At 41.0% G+C, this 16,584-nt stretch overlaps 1 protein-coding gene across 2 annotated transcripts in view; it reads left to right on the top strand.

Annotated features, from left to right (window-relative positions):
- The window catches only part of GREB1L (growth regulation by estrogen in breast cancer-like), a 140,066-nt gene that overhangs the window by 118,362 nt on the left and 5,120 nt on the right, over positions 1 to 16,584 (top strand). For both annotated transcript variants that reach the window (XM_014535943.1, XM_014535942.1), the window contains 6 exons: positions 87 to 291; positions 7,987 to 8,152; positions 9,311 to 9,538; positions 10,465 to 10,606; positions 12,767 to 12,967; positions 15,735 to 15,873. In XM_014535943.1, the coding sequence (XP_014391429.1) occupies positions 87 to 291; positions 7,987 to 8,152; positions 9,311 to 9,538; positions 10,465 to 10,606; positions 12,767 to 12,967; positions 15,735 to 15,873 (1,081 nt within the window). The remainder of the gene's footprint in view (positions 1 to 86; positions 292 to 7,986; positions 8,153 to 9,310; positions 9,539 to 10,464; positions 10,607 to 12,766; positions 12,968 to 15,734; positions 15,874 to 16,584) is intronic.

Raw genomic sequence — 16,584 nt, 5'->3', positions numbered from 1 at the left:
TCAGGTTCTCGAAGCTTCTTAAATCTAAGGGTTTTAATTTCCCTTTTTGGCCTCTGGTTTTTGTTTTTGTTTTTTTCTTTCAACAGAATTTGAATGCAGTCAAGAGCCCTATTTTCACTCCTTCCAGTGGTCGCCATGAGCATGGACTCCTAAACCTTTTTCACGCCATGGAGGGCATCAGCCACCTGCATCTTCTAGTGGTCAAAGAATATGAGATGCCGCTGTACCGCAAGTACTGGCCCAACCACATCATGCTTGTGCTTCCCGGCACGTTCAATAACGCAGGCGTGGGTAAGGGCCCCCTGGGATAGGGAGCAGGGCTGAACGATAAGCTCCATTCCCTGGGCGTGAAACTTTCAAAGGTTCCCCTGCCTCTGGAAAGTGTCCTGCCCTCCTGACCAAAGGACTTCTACTCCTCTTTAAATGTTTATTTTTCCTGTATCTGCAGTTTTGCAGAACTTTTCACTTCTGAGAACTAGTAACTAAGGAAGTCACTGGTGTATTGAGCACCCTGGGGAGGGCTTGAAGTAGTAGAGGTTCCTGGGCGGGGCACACCAGCAGCAGGAATGTGACAGTGAGAAGGGTAGTCTGGAGGCATCTGAAGGGATGCCCAAAGGGGTCCCTAATCATTTTTAAGGCGCGTGGCAAGTTCTAGGGGGTTCTATACAACCAGGAACTGTGGCGGTCATCTTAACAGTGCCTGGAAGACATCTTTCCTGCCTTTCCCCACAGGGTTTAAGAGCAATGGGCTGATTTCCTCCAAGGGGAGGGCACTTGGTTGCTGAGTGTGACAGGGTTGTTGAGGGAGGCACTGGAGAAATCTAGAATGCCTCCATTTACCTCAAACTGGATCAGTAGTTTAGAGCAGTACTGTCTGGTCACTTCTCGCATTGTAGTTCTTTTTGTGTGTGTGTGTGTGTGTGTATTAAATGACAAATTTTAATCTAAGTAGAAACCTGAGGTGATCAAACTTAGCTCTGATAATAGTGGGATAGATTGTGGTAGCATAGTTAACCCTGTGACCTCTAAGCAACATAGAACTGTACACTTTATTTATTTATTTATTTATTTAGTTAAGGTTATTTTTATTTACAAGTTTTGAAAAATATAGATTTTTTACATGGGTTACTTGTGCAAAGTTAAATTTAGAAGAATGATAAATGCACTCCCCTCCTCCCAGTTCCCGCCCCACCCTCCGCCCTCACTCCCCACCCTCTGTCCTCATCCATAGGTGCACGATTTTTGTCCAGTTTCTTCCCGCATCTCCCATTCCCCTTTCCCCGCCAAGAATAGTCAGTCCATTCCCTTTCTATGTCCCTGATTCATTATAATCACCAGTTCATTCTGTACATCAGATTATTTATTCACTTGATTCTTAGATTCACTTGTTGATAGATGCATGTTTGTTGTTCACAATTTGTATCTTTACCTTTTTCTTCTTCCTCCTCTTAAAGGATACCTTTCAGCATTTCGTATAATACTGGTTTAGTGGTGATGAACTCCTTTAGCTTTTCCTTATCTGTGAAGCTCTTTATCTGACCTTCAATTCTGAATGATAGCTTTGCTGGATAAAGTATTCTTGGTTGTAGGTTCTTGGTATTCAGCACTTTGAATATTTCTTGCCATTCCCTTCTGGCCTGCAAAGTTTCTGTTGAGAAATCAGCTGACAGTCGTATGGGTATTCCCTTGTAGGTAATTGAGTCTCTTTCTCTTGCTGCTTTTAAGATTCTCTCTTTGTCTTTTGCTCTTGGCATTTTAATTATGATGTGTCTTGGTGTGGTCCTCTTTGGATTCCTTTTGTTTGGGGTTCTCTGCGCTTCTTGGACCTGTAAGTCCATTTCTTTCACCAGGTGGGGGAAGTTTTCTGCCATTATTTCTTCAAATAGGTTTTCAATATCTTGCTGTCTCTCATCTTCTGGCACCCCTATTATTCTGATGTTGGTACGCTTGAAGCTGTCCCAGAGGCTCCTTACACTATCTTCGTATTTTCGGATTCTTTTTTCATTTTGCTTTTCCGGTTGGGTGTTTTTTGCTTCTTCGCATTTCAAATCTTTGACTTGATTCTTGCGCTCCTCTGGTCTGCTATTGGGTGTCTGTATAATATTCTTTATTTCAGTCCGTGTATGCTTAATTTCTAGTTGGTTCTTTATCATAGCATCGAGGGTCTCATTAGTTTTCGTGACTCTCTCCTCAAGTTTATTGACAGCTTCTAGCACATTTTTGCAAGCCCTCAAAATTGCGATTTTTAGCTCTATATCCTCCATTTCTGTCATGTTTTTTTGTCTCCGCATTTTTTATGCTTTCTTGGTGCACCCCCTAGTGGTCTTTGTGCGCAGTCTTGTTCTAGTTGAGCCTTGATTGTTGTAGTTAATACTAGAGGGATTTGACCACCAGGCCGACTGGCTGTGAGAATCAGCTGTGTCTGCTGCAGTGGGAAAACTTCTGTCCTCTGGGGGGGCGCTAATCTAGCCTTTGCCTGCGGCGATCCGGCAAATGGCTCTGCGCAGGGCTTGGGCGGGGCGGGCTCAACAGGGCGGGCGGAGGGAGCCGTTATGGTGCCCTCAGTCCTGTTCCCAGAGGCTCTGCTTCTCAGAACCCCCGGAACCGCTGCAAACCTCGGAGGGAAAGCTGCCTTCCAACTGATGCCAGACACTCCCGCTTCTCCCGTTTGGGTCCGAGTCCCCAGCGATTCGCCCGTATCTGGAGCTCAGAGTCTGAGACTCCCCCCTGACCGAAAACGACAACCGCGCTCTCAGCCACCAGCCCGCTTTGCGCGCGCACCTCCGCACCTGAGTTTTTTCCACACTGCGCCTCCTCTGAGCCTCGGTGTGCTGTTATTTTTCCTTCTAGTTGAAGAGTCTCTCCTCAGCCAGCCTTCCTGTGGTTCTGGGTGATGTCCGTTCCGTCTTTTAGTTGTATTTTTGAAGTGGTTGTTTGCGGCAGCAATCTCCGGTGTTTACCTATGCCGCCATCTTGGTCCCAAGCTTCTTCCTCTCACATCGTAGTTCTTAATCATTTTTCTGACCCGCTTCTGTGGGTGTCTGACTTAGTGCAGAGTCTCAGAAGGGCTGAGGATCAAGAGCCGCTAATTGACACTTTTGAGGGAAGTAAGAACATCCAGCTCAGACCTGGAGTGAACAGCAAATGAGACCCAAGAAGTTTCCCTAAATCTACATGGTCCTCCTTTCCAGGGTCTCTCTTGCCCTTATTTTCCCACTTCACTTCTGCCTCTCCCTCTGTCTGTTCATCTCTCTCCTCTTCTTATTAGGTCTCTTCATTTCTTGTTCTCCTTTCCACTCCTTTTCACGTTATTTTCCATGTTTATCACTTTATAGCAATTAAGATTTTTACATATTTCTGATCCTTTATCCTCCCCAAAACCACATATCCCCAAACTAAAGTATTTTTCTATATGAATCTGATCCTCAAATTACCCCTTCCTCTGCTTTATTGACCTGTAGGTAAAAAAAGTTTCCTCATCCCAGATCTGCCTGAATTTCCTTAGTGCTAGCTTTGCCATTTTTGCAAATTTGGGGGGAGAAAAGCCAACATATATGCAAATGAAATTAATGCAAATATCTTTTTTCAATTTTACTTGTGATAAGAAACACATTACATAAAACTTACCATCTCAGCCATTTTTAAGTGTACAGATCAGCAGTGTTCGGTATACCCACATTGCTGTGCAACCAATCTCCAGAACTCTTCCTCTGGCAAAACTGAATCTCAGTACCATTAATTCCTTTTTAAGGCTGAGCAATATTCCACTGTATGTCTACACACTTTCTTCACCCATTCACCAATCAGTGGACACTTGGTCGCTCCCCACCTTTTGGCTGCTGTGAATAATGGTGTTACGAACATGGGTGTACACATATCTCTTCAAGACCTGTTTTCAGTTCTTTTGGATATAACCAGAAGTGGAATTGCTGAATCATAAAATTCCACTTTTAAGTTTTTGAGGAAGTAGCATACTGTTTTCCATAATGGCTGTACAATTTTACATTCCTACCAACAGTGCAGTGTTTATCTTTCCATATCCTCATATCCTAATGGCTGTGAGGTGGATCTTATTGTGACTAGATTTGCATTTCCCTAATTAGTGATGTCATGTGTCTTTTCATGTGCGTTTTAGTCATTTGTATATTTTCTTTGGAGAATCTATTCATGTGCTTTGCCTATTTTTTAAATCAGGTTGATTTTGTTGTTGTTGACTTGTTGTTCTTTATATATTCTGGATATTTAACCCCTCATCAGATATATGGTTTGTAAATATTTTCTCCCAATCTGTAGGTTGCCTTTTCACAGTTGTGTCCTTTGCACAGAAGTTTCAAATGTTTACATAGTCTGGCCTTATATTTTTTATTTTGTTGCCTGTGCTTTGGTGTCAGATCCAAAAAATCATTGCCAAATCCAGCATCATCAAGCTTTCCCCATTTCTGAGTTTTATAGTTTTGCTGATTTGGCTCAGTGTATGGAGCATTGACTCATGACCCCTTCCTCTGCTTTATTGACCTGTAGGTAAAAAAAGTTTCCTCATCCCAGATCTGCCTGAATTTCCTTAGTGCTAGCTTTGCCATTTTTGCAAATTTGGGGGGAGAAAAGCCAACATATATGCAAATGAAATTAATGCAAATATCTTTTTTCAATTTTACTTGTGATAAGAAACACATTACATAAAACTTACCATCTCAGCCATTTTTAAGTGTACAGATCAGCAGTGTTCGGTATACCCACATTGCTGTGCAACCAATCTCCAGAACTCTTCCTCTGGCAAAACTGAATCTCAGTACCATTAATTCCTTTTTAAGGCTGAGCAATATTCCACTGTATGTCTACACACTTTCTTCACCCATTCACCAATCAGTGGACACTTGGTCGCTCCCCACCTTTTGGCTGCTGTGAATAATGGTGTTACGAACATGGGTGTACACATATCTCTTCAAGACCTGTTTTCAGTTCTTTTGGATATAACCAGAAGTGGAATTGCTGAATCATAAAATTCCACTTTTAAGTTTTTGAGGAAGTAGCATACTGTTTTCCATAATGGCTGTACAATTTTACATTCCTACCAACAGTGCAGTGTTTATCTTTCCATATCCTCATATCCTAATGGCTGTGAGGTGGATCTTATTGTGACTAGATTTGCATTTCCCTAATTAGTGATGTCATGTGTCTTTTCATGTGCGTTTTAGTCATTTGTATATTTTCTTTGGAGAATCTATTCATGTGCTTTGCCTATTTTTTAAATCAGGTTGATTTTGTTGTTGTTGACTTGTTGTTCTTTATATATTCTGGATATTTAACCCCTCATCAGATATATGGTTTGTAAATATTTTCTCCCAATCTGTAGGTTGCCTTTTCACAGTTGTGTCCTTTGCACAGAAGTTTCAAATGTTTACATAGTCTGGCCTTATATTTTTTATTTTGTTGCCTGTGCTTTGGTGTCAGATCCAAAAAATCATTGCCAAATCCAGCATCATCAAGCTTTCCCCATTTCTGAGTTTTATAGTTTTGCTGATTTGGCTCAGTGTATGGAGCATTGACTCATGGACTGAAGGGTCCCGGGTTCGATTCCAGTCAAGGGCTGTACCTCAGTTGCAGGCTCAATCCCCGGCCCTGGTCCAAGTGGGTGTGGGGGGCAACCAATCGATGTGTCTCTCTCACATCAATGCTTCTGTCTCCCCTCCTCCCTTTCACTCTCTATAAAAATCAATGGAAAAATATCCTCAGATGAAGATTAACAACAACAAAAAGTTTTATAGTTTTGGTTCTTGCATTAGTTATTTGATCCATTTTAATTTTTTTACATAGTATAACGGTCCAACTTCATTCCCAACACCATTTGTTAAAGAGACTATTCTTTCCCTAATGAATGGTCTTGGTGCCTTTGTCAAATCATTTGAGCATATATGCAAGAGTATAGTGCTGGGCTCAGTATTTTTATTCCATTTGTCTATATATCTATCTTTATGCCACTACTACATTGCTTTGATTATCGTAGTTTTGTAGTAAATTTGAAATCAGCTAAGAGACCTCCAACTTTGTTCTTCTTCAAGATTGTTTTGGCTCCTCAGCGTCCCTTGAGATTCCATATGAATTTAAAGATGGACTTTCTACTTCTGAAAAAAAAAATTGAGATTTTGATTGAGATTCTATTAAATCTGTAGACTGCCTTGGGTAATATTGACATCTTAACAATATTACATCTTCTGATCCATGAACATGTGATGCCTTTCCATTTGAGTCTTACTTAATTTCTTCTGCAATGTTTTGTGCTTTTCTGTGTACAAGTCTTTTGCCTCCTTGATTAAACATTTATTCCTAATAATCATATTCTTTTGGTACTATTATATTGTTTTCTTAATTTCCCTTTTAGATTATTGTTATATAAACCCAACTGACTTTCGAGTGGTTTTGTATTCACTGACTCACTTTATTCTAACAGCTTTTTTTGTGTGTGAAATCTTTAAGGTTTTCTACATACAGGATAATGTTGCCTACAAAGAGAGATACTTTTACTTCTTCCTTTACAACTTGGATGCCTTTATTTCTTTTTTGCCAAATTGCTCTGGCTATGATTTCCAGGATCATCTTAATGTGGACATCCTTGTCTTATTCCTGATCTTAGAGAAAAAGCTTTCAGTCTTTCACCACTGAGTATGTTACTGTGGGTTTTTCATATATGATCCTTATTATGCTGAGAATGTAAACTATTACATTCATGCTCTTAGACAGTATATTTTCCTAAATCCTATTTCTCTTCATCTATTCAAATAGTTTTCCTGGTTAGACTTGCTAGCTTTACTACCCTTCATTTCATTATCTACATTTTGTTTTCATTTTAGGGTGGGCCACTCATAAAATTTGGCTAATGCCTGGTGATAATCATCTTTAATATATATTTTTTATTGTTGACAGTATTGCAGATATCCCCTACTCCCCTCTCTTTGCACTCCTCCACTAGCCCCTGCCCACCCCAGGACTTCACCACACTATTGTCTGTGTCCATGGGCTATGCATATATGTATGTAAGTTTTTTGGCTAATCTCTTCTCATCCCCCTCACCCCTCTGAGATGTGTCAGTTTGTTACATACATCCATGCCTCTGGACCTATTTTGTTCATCAGCTTATTTTGTTCATTAGATTCCACATATAAGTAAGATCATGTGATATTTGTCTTTCTCTGACTGGCTTGACAATCATCTTAATTGCTAACATTCACTGAGTACTTAGTACATGCTAGGCACTATCCTAAGCACCATACAATTCGCGAAGTAGATGCTATCATTGCCTTCTTACAGGTGGAGAAGCCAAGGCACAGGGGAGTTAATTTGTTCATTGTCAAAGTTAGAAAGTGGTGGAATCAGGATTCAAATCTAGGCAGCTTGGCTCCAGTCTTTTCTACTACTCACTATACCACACAGCCTCTTGCAAAAAAAAAAAAAAAATCTAGGAAAAAAATGCCAGTTTCCAGAATCATCTTCAGAGAAGATGCTACCAATTTCCTAAAGTTATCTAAAGCAGGGAACACATTAGTGTAAGTGGCATACCCACTAACCGCAGGCTCTGGCTACTCCCTAGTGCAGGACATGTGAGAGACTGCTTCTGAGACAGAGCCTCTTATCATGACTTTCAGAAACTGACTAGTAATGAGTTTTCTCCATGTGGCATCCTTTGTCCTATCAGGGAAACTGGATTCTTGCTATATTCCTCAAAGTGTAGTTCATGAATCATCTGTATCATCAGACATCTCTGGTTTCTGTCCCCTTATCAGACCTACTCAAGTGAATCTTTGGTGTTGGGCTCCAGGAGTCTGCATTTTAAAGACTTCCTCTTGATTTTTACCTAAAGTTTGCTCTGAAAATCTAGTTGACCCTGCTCACAGTGGTCACCATGTGAACAGGCATGCCTGTGGAGAGTGTGAGCTGTCTGTGGGGCTTCCTGAGTGAAGGATGTGCAGCTGTACTTGTGTTGCCTTCCAGGTGCTGCCAGGTTTCTCATTAAGGAGCTGTCATACCACAACCTGGAACTGGAGAGGAACCGCCTGGAAGAGCTGGGAATTAAACGCCAGTGTGTCTGGCCTTTCATCGTTGTGATGGATGACTCATGTGTCCTGTGGAACATTCACAGTGTTCAGGAGCAGACCAGGTAGTGGTACTTCCCGAGCAGTCCTATTGAGAAGATCCTCTCCTTGGCTGCAGTTATGCATGGAAGTAAATAGAAGAGGTATAGCTTTCCAGAGCAGAATGTTCATCCACAAGACCACCTTCACAAGTACATTTTTTTAAAAATTTAGACATTCAGTATGCCATTAAATTCCCGGACCATTTCTGCATCATGGCTTTGGTTAGCTATAAATCTATTGAGAGTATGTTTTGTTTAGAAAGTCCAGCCCTTGCTGGTTTGGCTCAGTGGAGAGAGTGTTGGCCTAAGGACTAAAGGGTCCTGGGTTTGATTCTGGTCAAGGGCCCGTACCTTGGTTGCAGGCTTCTCCTTGGCCTGGGCCCTAGTCAGGGCGTGTGCAGGAGGCAACCAATCGATGTGTTTCTCTCTCATTAATATTTCTCTCTGTCTTTCCCTCTCTCTAAAAATCAATGGACAAATATCCTGGAGTGAAGATTAAAAAAAAAAAAAAAGTCATTGGCTTCTAAATCAGGGAACCTGCTTTTTAGCCCCAGCTTTGCCATGTTATCTGGATGAAAGGGAAAATTATTTCACCTTTCTCAATTTCATCACCTGTAAAATTATGGTTGGGCCAGTCTCAGAGGTTTTCCTCTTGGGGCAGTGGTGAGGGGTCCATGAGAACCAGAAGGATAATAAAAATGGGAAAGTCCAACACAAGAAATGGCCCCAGATGTCAATAACACCCTCGTTGAAACACAGCCAGATTTCTAGGCCCTTCCAATTCAAACGTTGTGATTTTGTGTCCTTGTGGATTTGAAGTCAGTGATGTTCTCAAATATTCCATTATACAATAATTATCAGAACTAGGAAGTATACTTCTGACCTCGGGCTACCTCACTCTAGTAACTTACCGCTCATTATTCACTTTGAGGCAGGGGCTGGCTTTGTTTCTCAGTCTTAAAGTGATGCACCCCACCCCCTAGAGGCAGTTTCCTAAAATTAGCAGTCTGGCAGTATGAAAACTGGGCTTGACACCTTCCTCCATTCCAGGCTAAGAGAAAGTAAATAAGCTAATTATATTACAGATATTAATACTGTATAGTAGTGTTGGCCCTTCATAAATGACCCTGTTTTCAATAATATTTATTGATAACTTATATAAACTAACTTTACATTTCATAGCCAGCCCATGGAAGCAGGAGTTTCCAGTAAGAATGTGTCCTTGAAGAGTGTCTTACAGCACATTGAAGCAACACCAAAAATCATCCACTATGCAATCCTGGGTATACAGAAATGGAGCAGCAAGCTGGCTTCCCAGAGTCTGAGGGTCCCGTTCTCCAGGTGCCATGTGCACGATTTCATTCTCCTCAACATAGACCTGACTCAGAATGTGCAGTACGACTTCAACAGGTAGTCAGACTTTTGGGTGCAAGTAACCCTAGTCATTGTCTCTACCCAGTCTAGCCTGTTTTTTATTCCTGTTTCTGTCTTTAATTGAAAACTGAGAATCTCTTTACATGGACAAGAAGAAAGGGGGAGAATCAAGTCTCAAAGTGTCCCTTCACCATCCTTCAAACTGACCCAAATCCTTAACAGGTGTTACAATATAAAATGCTTGGAAAATGTTTCAGCGATCTCATTATTCAACAAAAACTGAAACAGGGTCAAACTGTTGAATCAACACCAGTCAGTGTGTGGACCCATAAGCCCACTGAAGGTTAATTCTTCCTTCTTCCTCTGACCTCAGTAGGTAATCACTTTCTCCAAATGTAAGACCAGAGGTCTGGATCCTGTAGAAAAGCCAGTAAGTGAGAATGAGCAGGCTAACCTTGGCCTTGCCTCCTGAATAAATTATGTCCATATCCTGGAAAATCTGATCTGGCCAAACAAAGAAAAGCCAGGGACTATAAAGTCCCTCTTATGTCAACCCCCAATCCTGTAGCTACTAGAATATTCTGTAGCTATTTTACTTGTTTTAAATTTGACAGATGCTTCATCCTATTTGCAGCCAGAATTTAAAAACTTGGAGCACCTATGCACTCCCGTCTTGCAAGAGTATAGAGAATGTGCAGTCTAGTTCGGTTCAAGGAGCCTAAGGTCCCCAAAAAATGTCTGGGACCAAACTCTCCTCACTCCTCCTTTATTTAATGGCTGTAATTCCCAAATCAGGGGCTTCACACAGGCAAGTGTTAAGAGGGCCAGCTCTACAAGAAAGCAAAGTTGATTCTGTTTGAGGCTGTCTCTTAACATCTGCCACACATTTATTTCTTTGTGTGTAATGATCATGGTTGAGATGTGTCAGGTAGCCAAAGAAACCTATTGTGATTATGATTTAGGTATTTCTGTGAAGACGTTGACTTTAACCTGAGAACAAACAGCAGTGGCCTGCTCATCTGTCGTTTTAATAACTTCAGTCTCATGAAGAAACACATTCAGGTTGGAGGGCAAAGGGACTTTATCATTAAACCAAAGATCATGGTAAGTATGCAAGCTTGATTCTACTATTGGAATTAAGACAACAATTTCTTAATTGATATCTTTGTTATTAGGTACTGGCATTAAGCACTTGCCACTTGTGCTTAGAAAGTGAGGAGTCCTTAATGCCAAATTTGCACTTGCAGTCCTCATTTCCCTTGCTGAGGACTCATCTACAGCCAGACATAACATTTGAAAATACAACAAAATTACTTCTCTTTAGATTTAAGGCTTCACAACTCCTTCAAGGATTTGTGAAGGATTCAGTTTCAAACTTAACATTCTGTATTTTTTATGTAATACATAAGAAATGTAAATCAAGATGCTTGTCAAGAAAATAAAAGACCAGAGACTTCCAGTCAAGATGGTGGCATAGGTAAAATGCGGTACTCACCTTCTCCCACAACCACATCAAAATTACAACTAAACTATAGAACCACCATCATTCAGATCCACCAGAAATCTAGCTGAATAGAAGTCCTACAACTAGGGATTTAAGGAAGAAGCCACATGAAGAATGGTAAGAGCAGACACAGAATGGGCTGGTCAAAAATCAGAAAAGATCTCTCGGCTGGGGAGGTCCCCTGTGAAGAGCAAAGGATCCTGGCCCCACACCAGGACCCCCAGCCCAGGGTTCCAATGCCAGGAAGAGAAGTGCCTATAACTTCTGGCTGTAAAAACCAGTGGGAATTGTGGCTAAGACAAAGAGCTGCTGGAGTTCCTCTCAAAGGGCCCACACATAGACTTACTTGCACACACTTCCTCTGAGCACCAGTGCTGGGACAGCAGCTAAAATGGTACAGGGATATACAGGGAGGAACTAAATTGTCTGGCATTAGGGTAAGAGCTGCGGGGGGCGGGGGGGCGGGGCTGCAGCTTTCTGCCAGACAAAAGTGCTGGCAGAGGCCATTGTTCCTTTTCTGAGACACCTCCCCTCCCTCCCCCACCTCCCACACACAGAGATGACAGGCAGGTGCCATATATGAGTCTCCATCAACTTGGCTCAGTGTTTTCCTGCCTGCCCTGGTGATTCCTGGAGATCCCACCCCACCCAAGCTATTTCCAGTGGCTTTTTCAAACAAATGGCCTGTCTTGGCTCATGCTTCAGACTTGCCTAAAATCTCTCAAACAAGCAGTGTCTGGCCCATACCTCTCACGAAGTGGCCCCAAGCCTGGCAATAGCAGTTGGCCTTGGTTCACAGCTTAGCCCCACCTGGGTACCTCCAAACCCAGGAAAAGTAGCAGCCATCTGCAGATTGCTTTGTAGCTCATACTGGATGGCACCAGCCAGAACACAAAAGGCAGCTGACCTTGGCCTGCACCTCCCAGGAGTCCACAGATCCAGCGCACCTGTACCCCATGATATCCACAAGCAATATACTCAAGAAGCAGAACAGAAACAGACTTAGATGCAGAATATATTTTGATGGTCATCAGATGGGAGGGAGTTGGGGGTTGGGTGAAAAAGGTGAACAGACTAAGTACAAATTGGTTGTTACAGAATAGTCATGGGAGTGTAAAGCACAGCATAGGAAATATAGTCAATAATATTCTAATAACTGTATGGTGTCATATGGGTAACAAGATGTATTGGGATGATCACTTAATAAGTTATATAATGTCTAATCACTGGGGTGTATACCTGAAACTAATCTATTTCAACTGTAATTGAAAAATAAAAATGATTAAAAACAGAAAAAGAAAGTAACAGATCAAAACCTGTTAAGGTTGAAAATTCCATGGGCTATCCTTTTCTGTTTAAGAGATACTGGTATCTGATCATTTATAACATGGATCCCCAGTAAGCTTAGAAACCTTTGCTTTTTTTTTTCTCTCAGTTGTGATAAATCCCATCCACATCCAGAGCACTATAATAGGCTTCCTATTGGTCCTCACAATGTACTTGCTAAATGCAGTAACTTTCAAAGAAGCCTGCTTTTCCATTGTCTCCTGTTCTTGCTGTGGGTAAATTGTTAGATACGACAGTACTGTTCTGTAGTAAGTGAAAAACATTTTCAGAAGCCAAGGACAGACTTACATTTGAGCCTAGCACTTGTCACTGTTGTACTATTATTTGGGGACTGCTAGGATGCAATGCAGTTTCCTTGCCTACTTCATCACTGACAAACACATTTTCCATGATAATCTCGGCTCTCGTTTCAGGTGTCAGAGAGCTTAGCACCCATCCTGCCTCTTCAGTATGTCTGTGCTCCCGACAGTGAACACACATTACTGGCAGCCCCTGCGCAGTTCCTTCTGGAGAAGTTCCTTCAGCACGCCTCATACAAACTCTTCCCCAAAGCCATCCGGAACTTCAAGAGTCCTGTGTTAGCTGTTGATTGCTATCTTAACATTGGACCAGAGGTAAAGGGGGCGTGGGCTAGTACTGTGCTTTACCCACTTCCATCCATTTATTTTCCATTTTAGTTCCCATTTGAAAAAGACAAAAAGGAACCTGTAACAGACTCATTTATGCAAAGGCTTACACAAGGTGCAATGGTAGTCGTCCCTTCCCATACACATTTCACCTCTCCACAATAAGCCAGTGAACACTCAAAGCTTAGCTCTGAGGTCAGCTCTGCTGAGAAGCCTACTACCTCAGCTGGGCAGAAACAGTTGTTTGCTCCCCCCCAATCACATGTATCAGATGATATTTTATTTTAAAATTCTTTATTGTTTAAAGCAGCAGTCGCCAACCTTTCGGACCTCACAGACCACCAGTTGGCAACCGCTGCTCCAAAGGTTTCCTTAAACCAGCAGTTGCCAACCTTCCAGACCTCATGGACCACTGGTTGGCGACCGCTGGTTTAAAATATTACATGTCTCTTTTGTTCCCCATTAACTTCTCCCCAGCCACTCACACCCCCAGCACATGCCCTCACCCCCCTACTGCCTGTGTCCATTGGTTATGCTTATATGCATGCATACAAGCCCTTTGGTTGATCTCTTTTTTTTTAATTTTTAAATGTTATTTTATTTTTAATTTTTTATTGTGAAAGTATTACATATGTCCCCTTTTCCCCCCATTGACCTCTCCCAGCCCACTCCTTCCCCCAACCCCAGGCCTTCACCACCCCATTGTCTGTGTTCCTGGGTTGTGCATATATGCATACAAGTTCATTGATTGATTTCTTCCCACCCACTCACCCTCCCTTGCCTTCCCTCTGAGGTTGGGTGGTCTGTTCGATGCTTCTCTGGATCTATTTTTGTCCATCAGTTTTTTGTTCATTATTTTCCACAAATGAGTGACATCATGTGATATTTACCTTTCTCCGACTGGCTTATTTCACTTAGCATAATATTCTCCAGGTCCACCCATGCTGTTGCAAATGGTAAGAATTCTTTCTTTTTTACAACAGTGTAGTATTCCATTGTGTAGATATACCAGTTTTTTAATCCACTCATCAGATATTTTAATCATGTGATGGTATTTCTCCCCATGCCAGAGGACCACTATGTCTTACCCACTATTGTAGGCACATAAGAGGAGCTCAATGATTGCTGAGCAATTTAAGGTATCATGGAGACCTTTATCATTGTCATTTCCACTCCTGCACTTCATTCTTTTCCATGATTTCCTTATTTGTCATTCTTTCTCTTCTCTGTCTCAAGTTCTCCATCAGTTTTACTTTATAAAAAAATTTGCAAGTTGTACCTTTAGGCTTCTGACCACTGATAGCCAATAGCCTTCAAGACTTAAACAGCTTCTACCACTAAGCTTTCTGTTGGTATTATCAGTACTGTTTTTAAATATTCTATTTTATTCTATTCAAGAACATATCTTCCTTGTAAAGAATTTAAAAAATAAAAGGTATAAATTAGAAAATGAAATCACTTGTAATAGGAACAATAACATTTTGGTATACTACATTTCTTCTTGCCTTTTTTTCTTTGCATGTGTTGACAATCTCTAAAGACTGAAACCAATTATATTTAATTTTGAAAACTGATTTTTAGCCCTAGCCGGCTTGGCTCAGTGGATAGAGCGTCAGCCTGCGGACTGAAGGGGCGCAGGTTCGATTCCGGTCAAGGGCATATGCCTGGGTTGCAGGTTCAATCCCCTCAGTAGGGGGTGTGCAGGAAGCAGCCAATCAATGATTCTCTCTCATCATTGATGTTTCTATCTCTCCCTCTCTCTTCCTCTCTGAAATAAATACAGTTTTTTTTAAAAAACTGATTTTTAAAATTTAACTGTAAATATTTTACATTCTCATAAGTCTACACTGTGGGTTGGACATGAATTGTTGAATTTTATAAGTAGAAGGAGCCTTACATCAGATACCACACTTTCATGGTATCAACGTAAGTTACATGTCCAGCCCAGGTTTCCCAACTCTTCCATCCCAAGATCCAGGGCTTTAGATGTCGGACAACAAAATCCCAATACCACTACTACTAACAGCAGCTAACACTCACTGAATACTTACTGTTTATATTAATTCACAAAATAGTCCTATGAATCAGGTACTACTATCATCTCTACAGAGCAGGAAGATGAAATATGGTGAAATGAAGGAGACTGCTCAGAGTCACACAACTACTCAAGGAACCAGTACTCGAACCCAAGCAGTCTGGCCCACATTTTTAGTCATTCCATCCTTCTCAAGGTCCTCCAACTATCTCATTCACTTACCTGTAATTTCTGTGGTTACATGGAAGCCATACAGACCTAAAAATTTAATTCATGCAGTTTGAAGCTTCTAACCAATTGAAAATTTAAGTCTATCTACATGAAAAGCTGATTAAAAATGTTTACTCTCACTAATAAGCTGATCTAAACATTTATCTTTCCTCAGTATGCCTTTCTGTGGAAGGCGGCTTTTTTATTTTATAAACATTCTTAGATGGAGGGGCTTATTTTGTTTCTTACTACTAATTCTTTCATAACCATCTCTGATTATGAGAAATAAACTAGAAGCTTTAAATATGTTAAACCTTGGTACACTAAATAGAAGAGGTGCAAAGCTTAAATAACCAACTCATTTAAGTTTCAATAAAACAAACAAACAAAAAAAACCCTTTTCCCTTATCCTGAAACAGACAGCTAAAGAGGAAGATACTGACTCATTCAGGTAAAGTGCAGACATTTTGCTTCTGAAATGCCCATGCTCCTTCTGCTTGATCATTCCAGGTGGCCATATGCTACATCAGCTCCAGACCCCACTCCAGCAATGTCAACTGTGAAGGGGTGTTTTTCAGTGGACTCCTCTTGTACCTCTGTGACTCTTTTGTAGGTGCTGATCTTCTTAAGAAATTTAAATTTCTAAAAGGTAAATCAAATTTAGTATTTTGCTTGTGAATGCTATTGGTTCCCATTGGACAAAATACAAAGGTGAAAAATATATTTTAAAAAGCACTTTAACAGTCATTTTTTGCCAGTAAATTGAGTATCTTGGTTTCAACTGAGGAATCAAGTCTTGATATACTAAGATGAATACTAGATGAATAGCCAGATTTGTGACATTAAATGTTTCACCACTATTAAGTTTAGGAAGGAATCGATGCAAGAAGAGAAGTAATGCTTCTCATATAACCTAATTTTAATAAAAATCAGGTTACTGAGTTATGACAAGTATGCACTATACAAAGAGTTAGTTAGATTTACCTAAGAACAAACTGTAAATCAGGCATCATGAATAATCCTGACAAGATGACCTCTGAGGTCAGTGAAAAAAGTAAGGTTCAGAATACTGTGTACACTACAGCATATTACCACTTTAGGAGTATAGGTGAAATTAGGTAATTATACACACACCAAAAAAAAACCACACATCTGGAGCAGTAGTGGGGGGTGACTGCCTTGCAGGGGACATTTGACAACATTTGGAGATATTTAGGTTGTCACACTGCTGCTGCTGGCAATATAGTAGGTAGGAGCCAGGGATGTTCCTAGACATCCTATAAGAACAGAGCAGCCCCCCTGGTGATATGCATGTGATGACGGAACAGGACGCGTGCCATTGCTTCTGCCACCATCTGAA

This window comes from Myotis brandtii, unplaced genomic scaffold (genome assembly GCF_000412655.1).
Source record: "Myotis brandtii unplaced genomic scaffold, ASM41265v1 scaffold154, whole genome shotgun sequence".
Classification (NCBI taxonomy): Eukaryota; Metazoa; Chordata; class Mammalia; order Chiroptera; family Vespertilionidae; genus Myotis; species Myotis brandtii.
The sequence above is the reverse complement of the archived record's forward strand: the minus strand, read 5'-3'. Positions and strand labels throughout refer to the sequence as shown.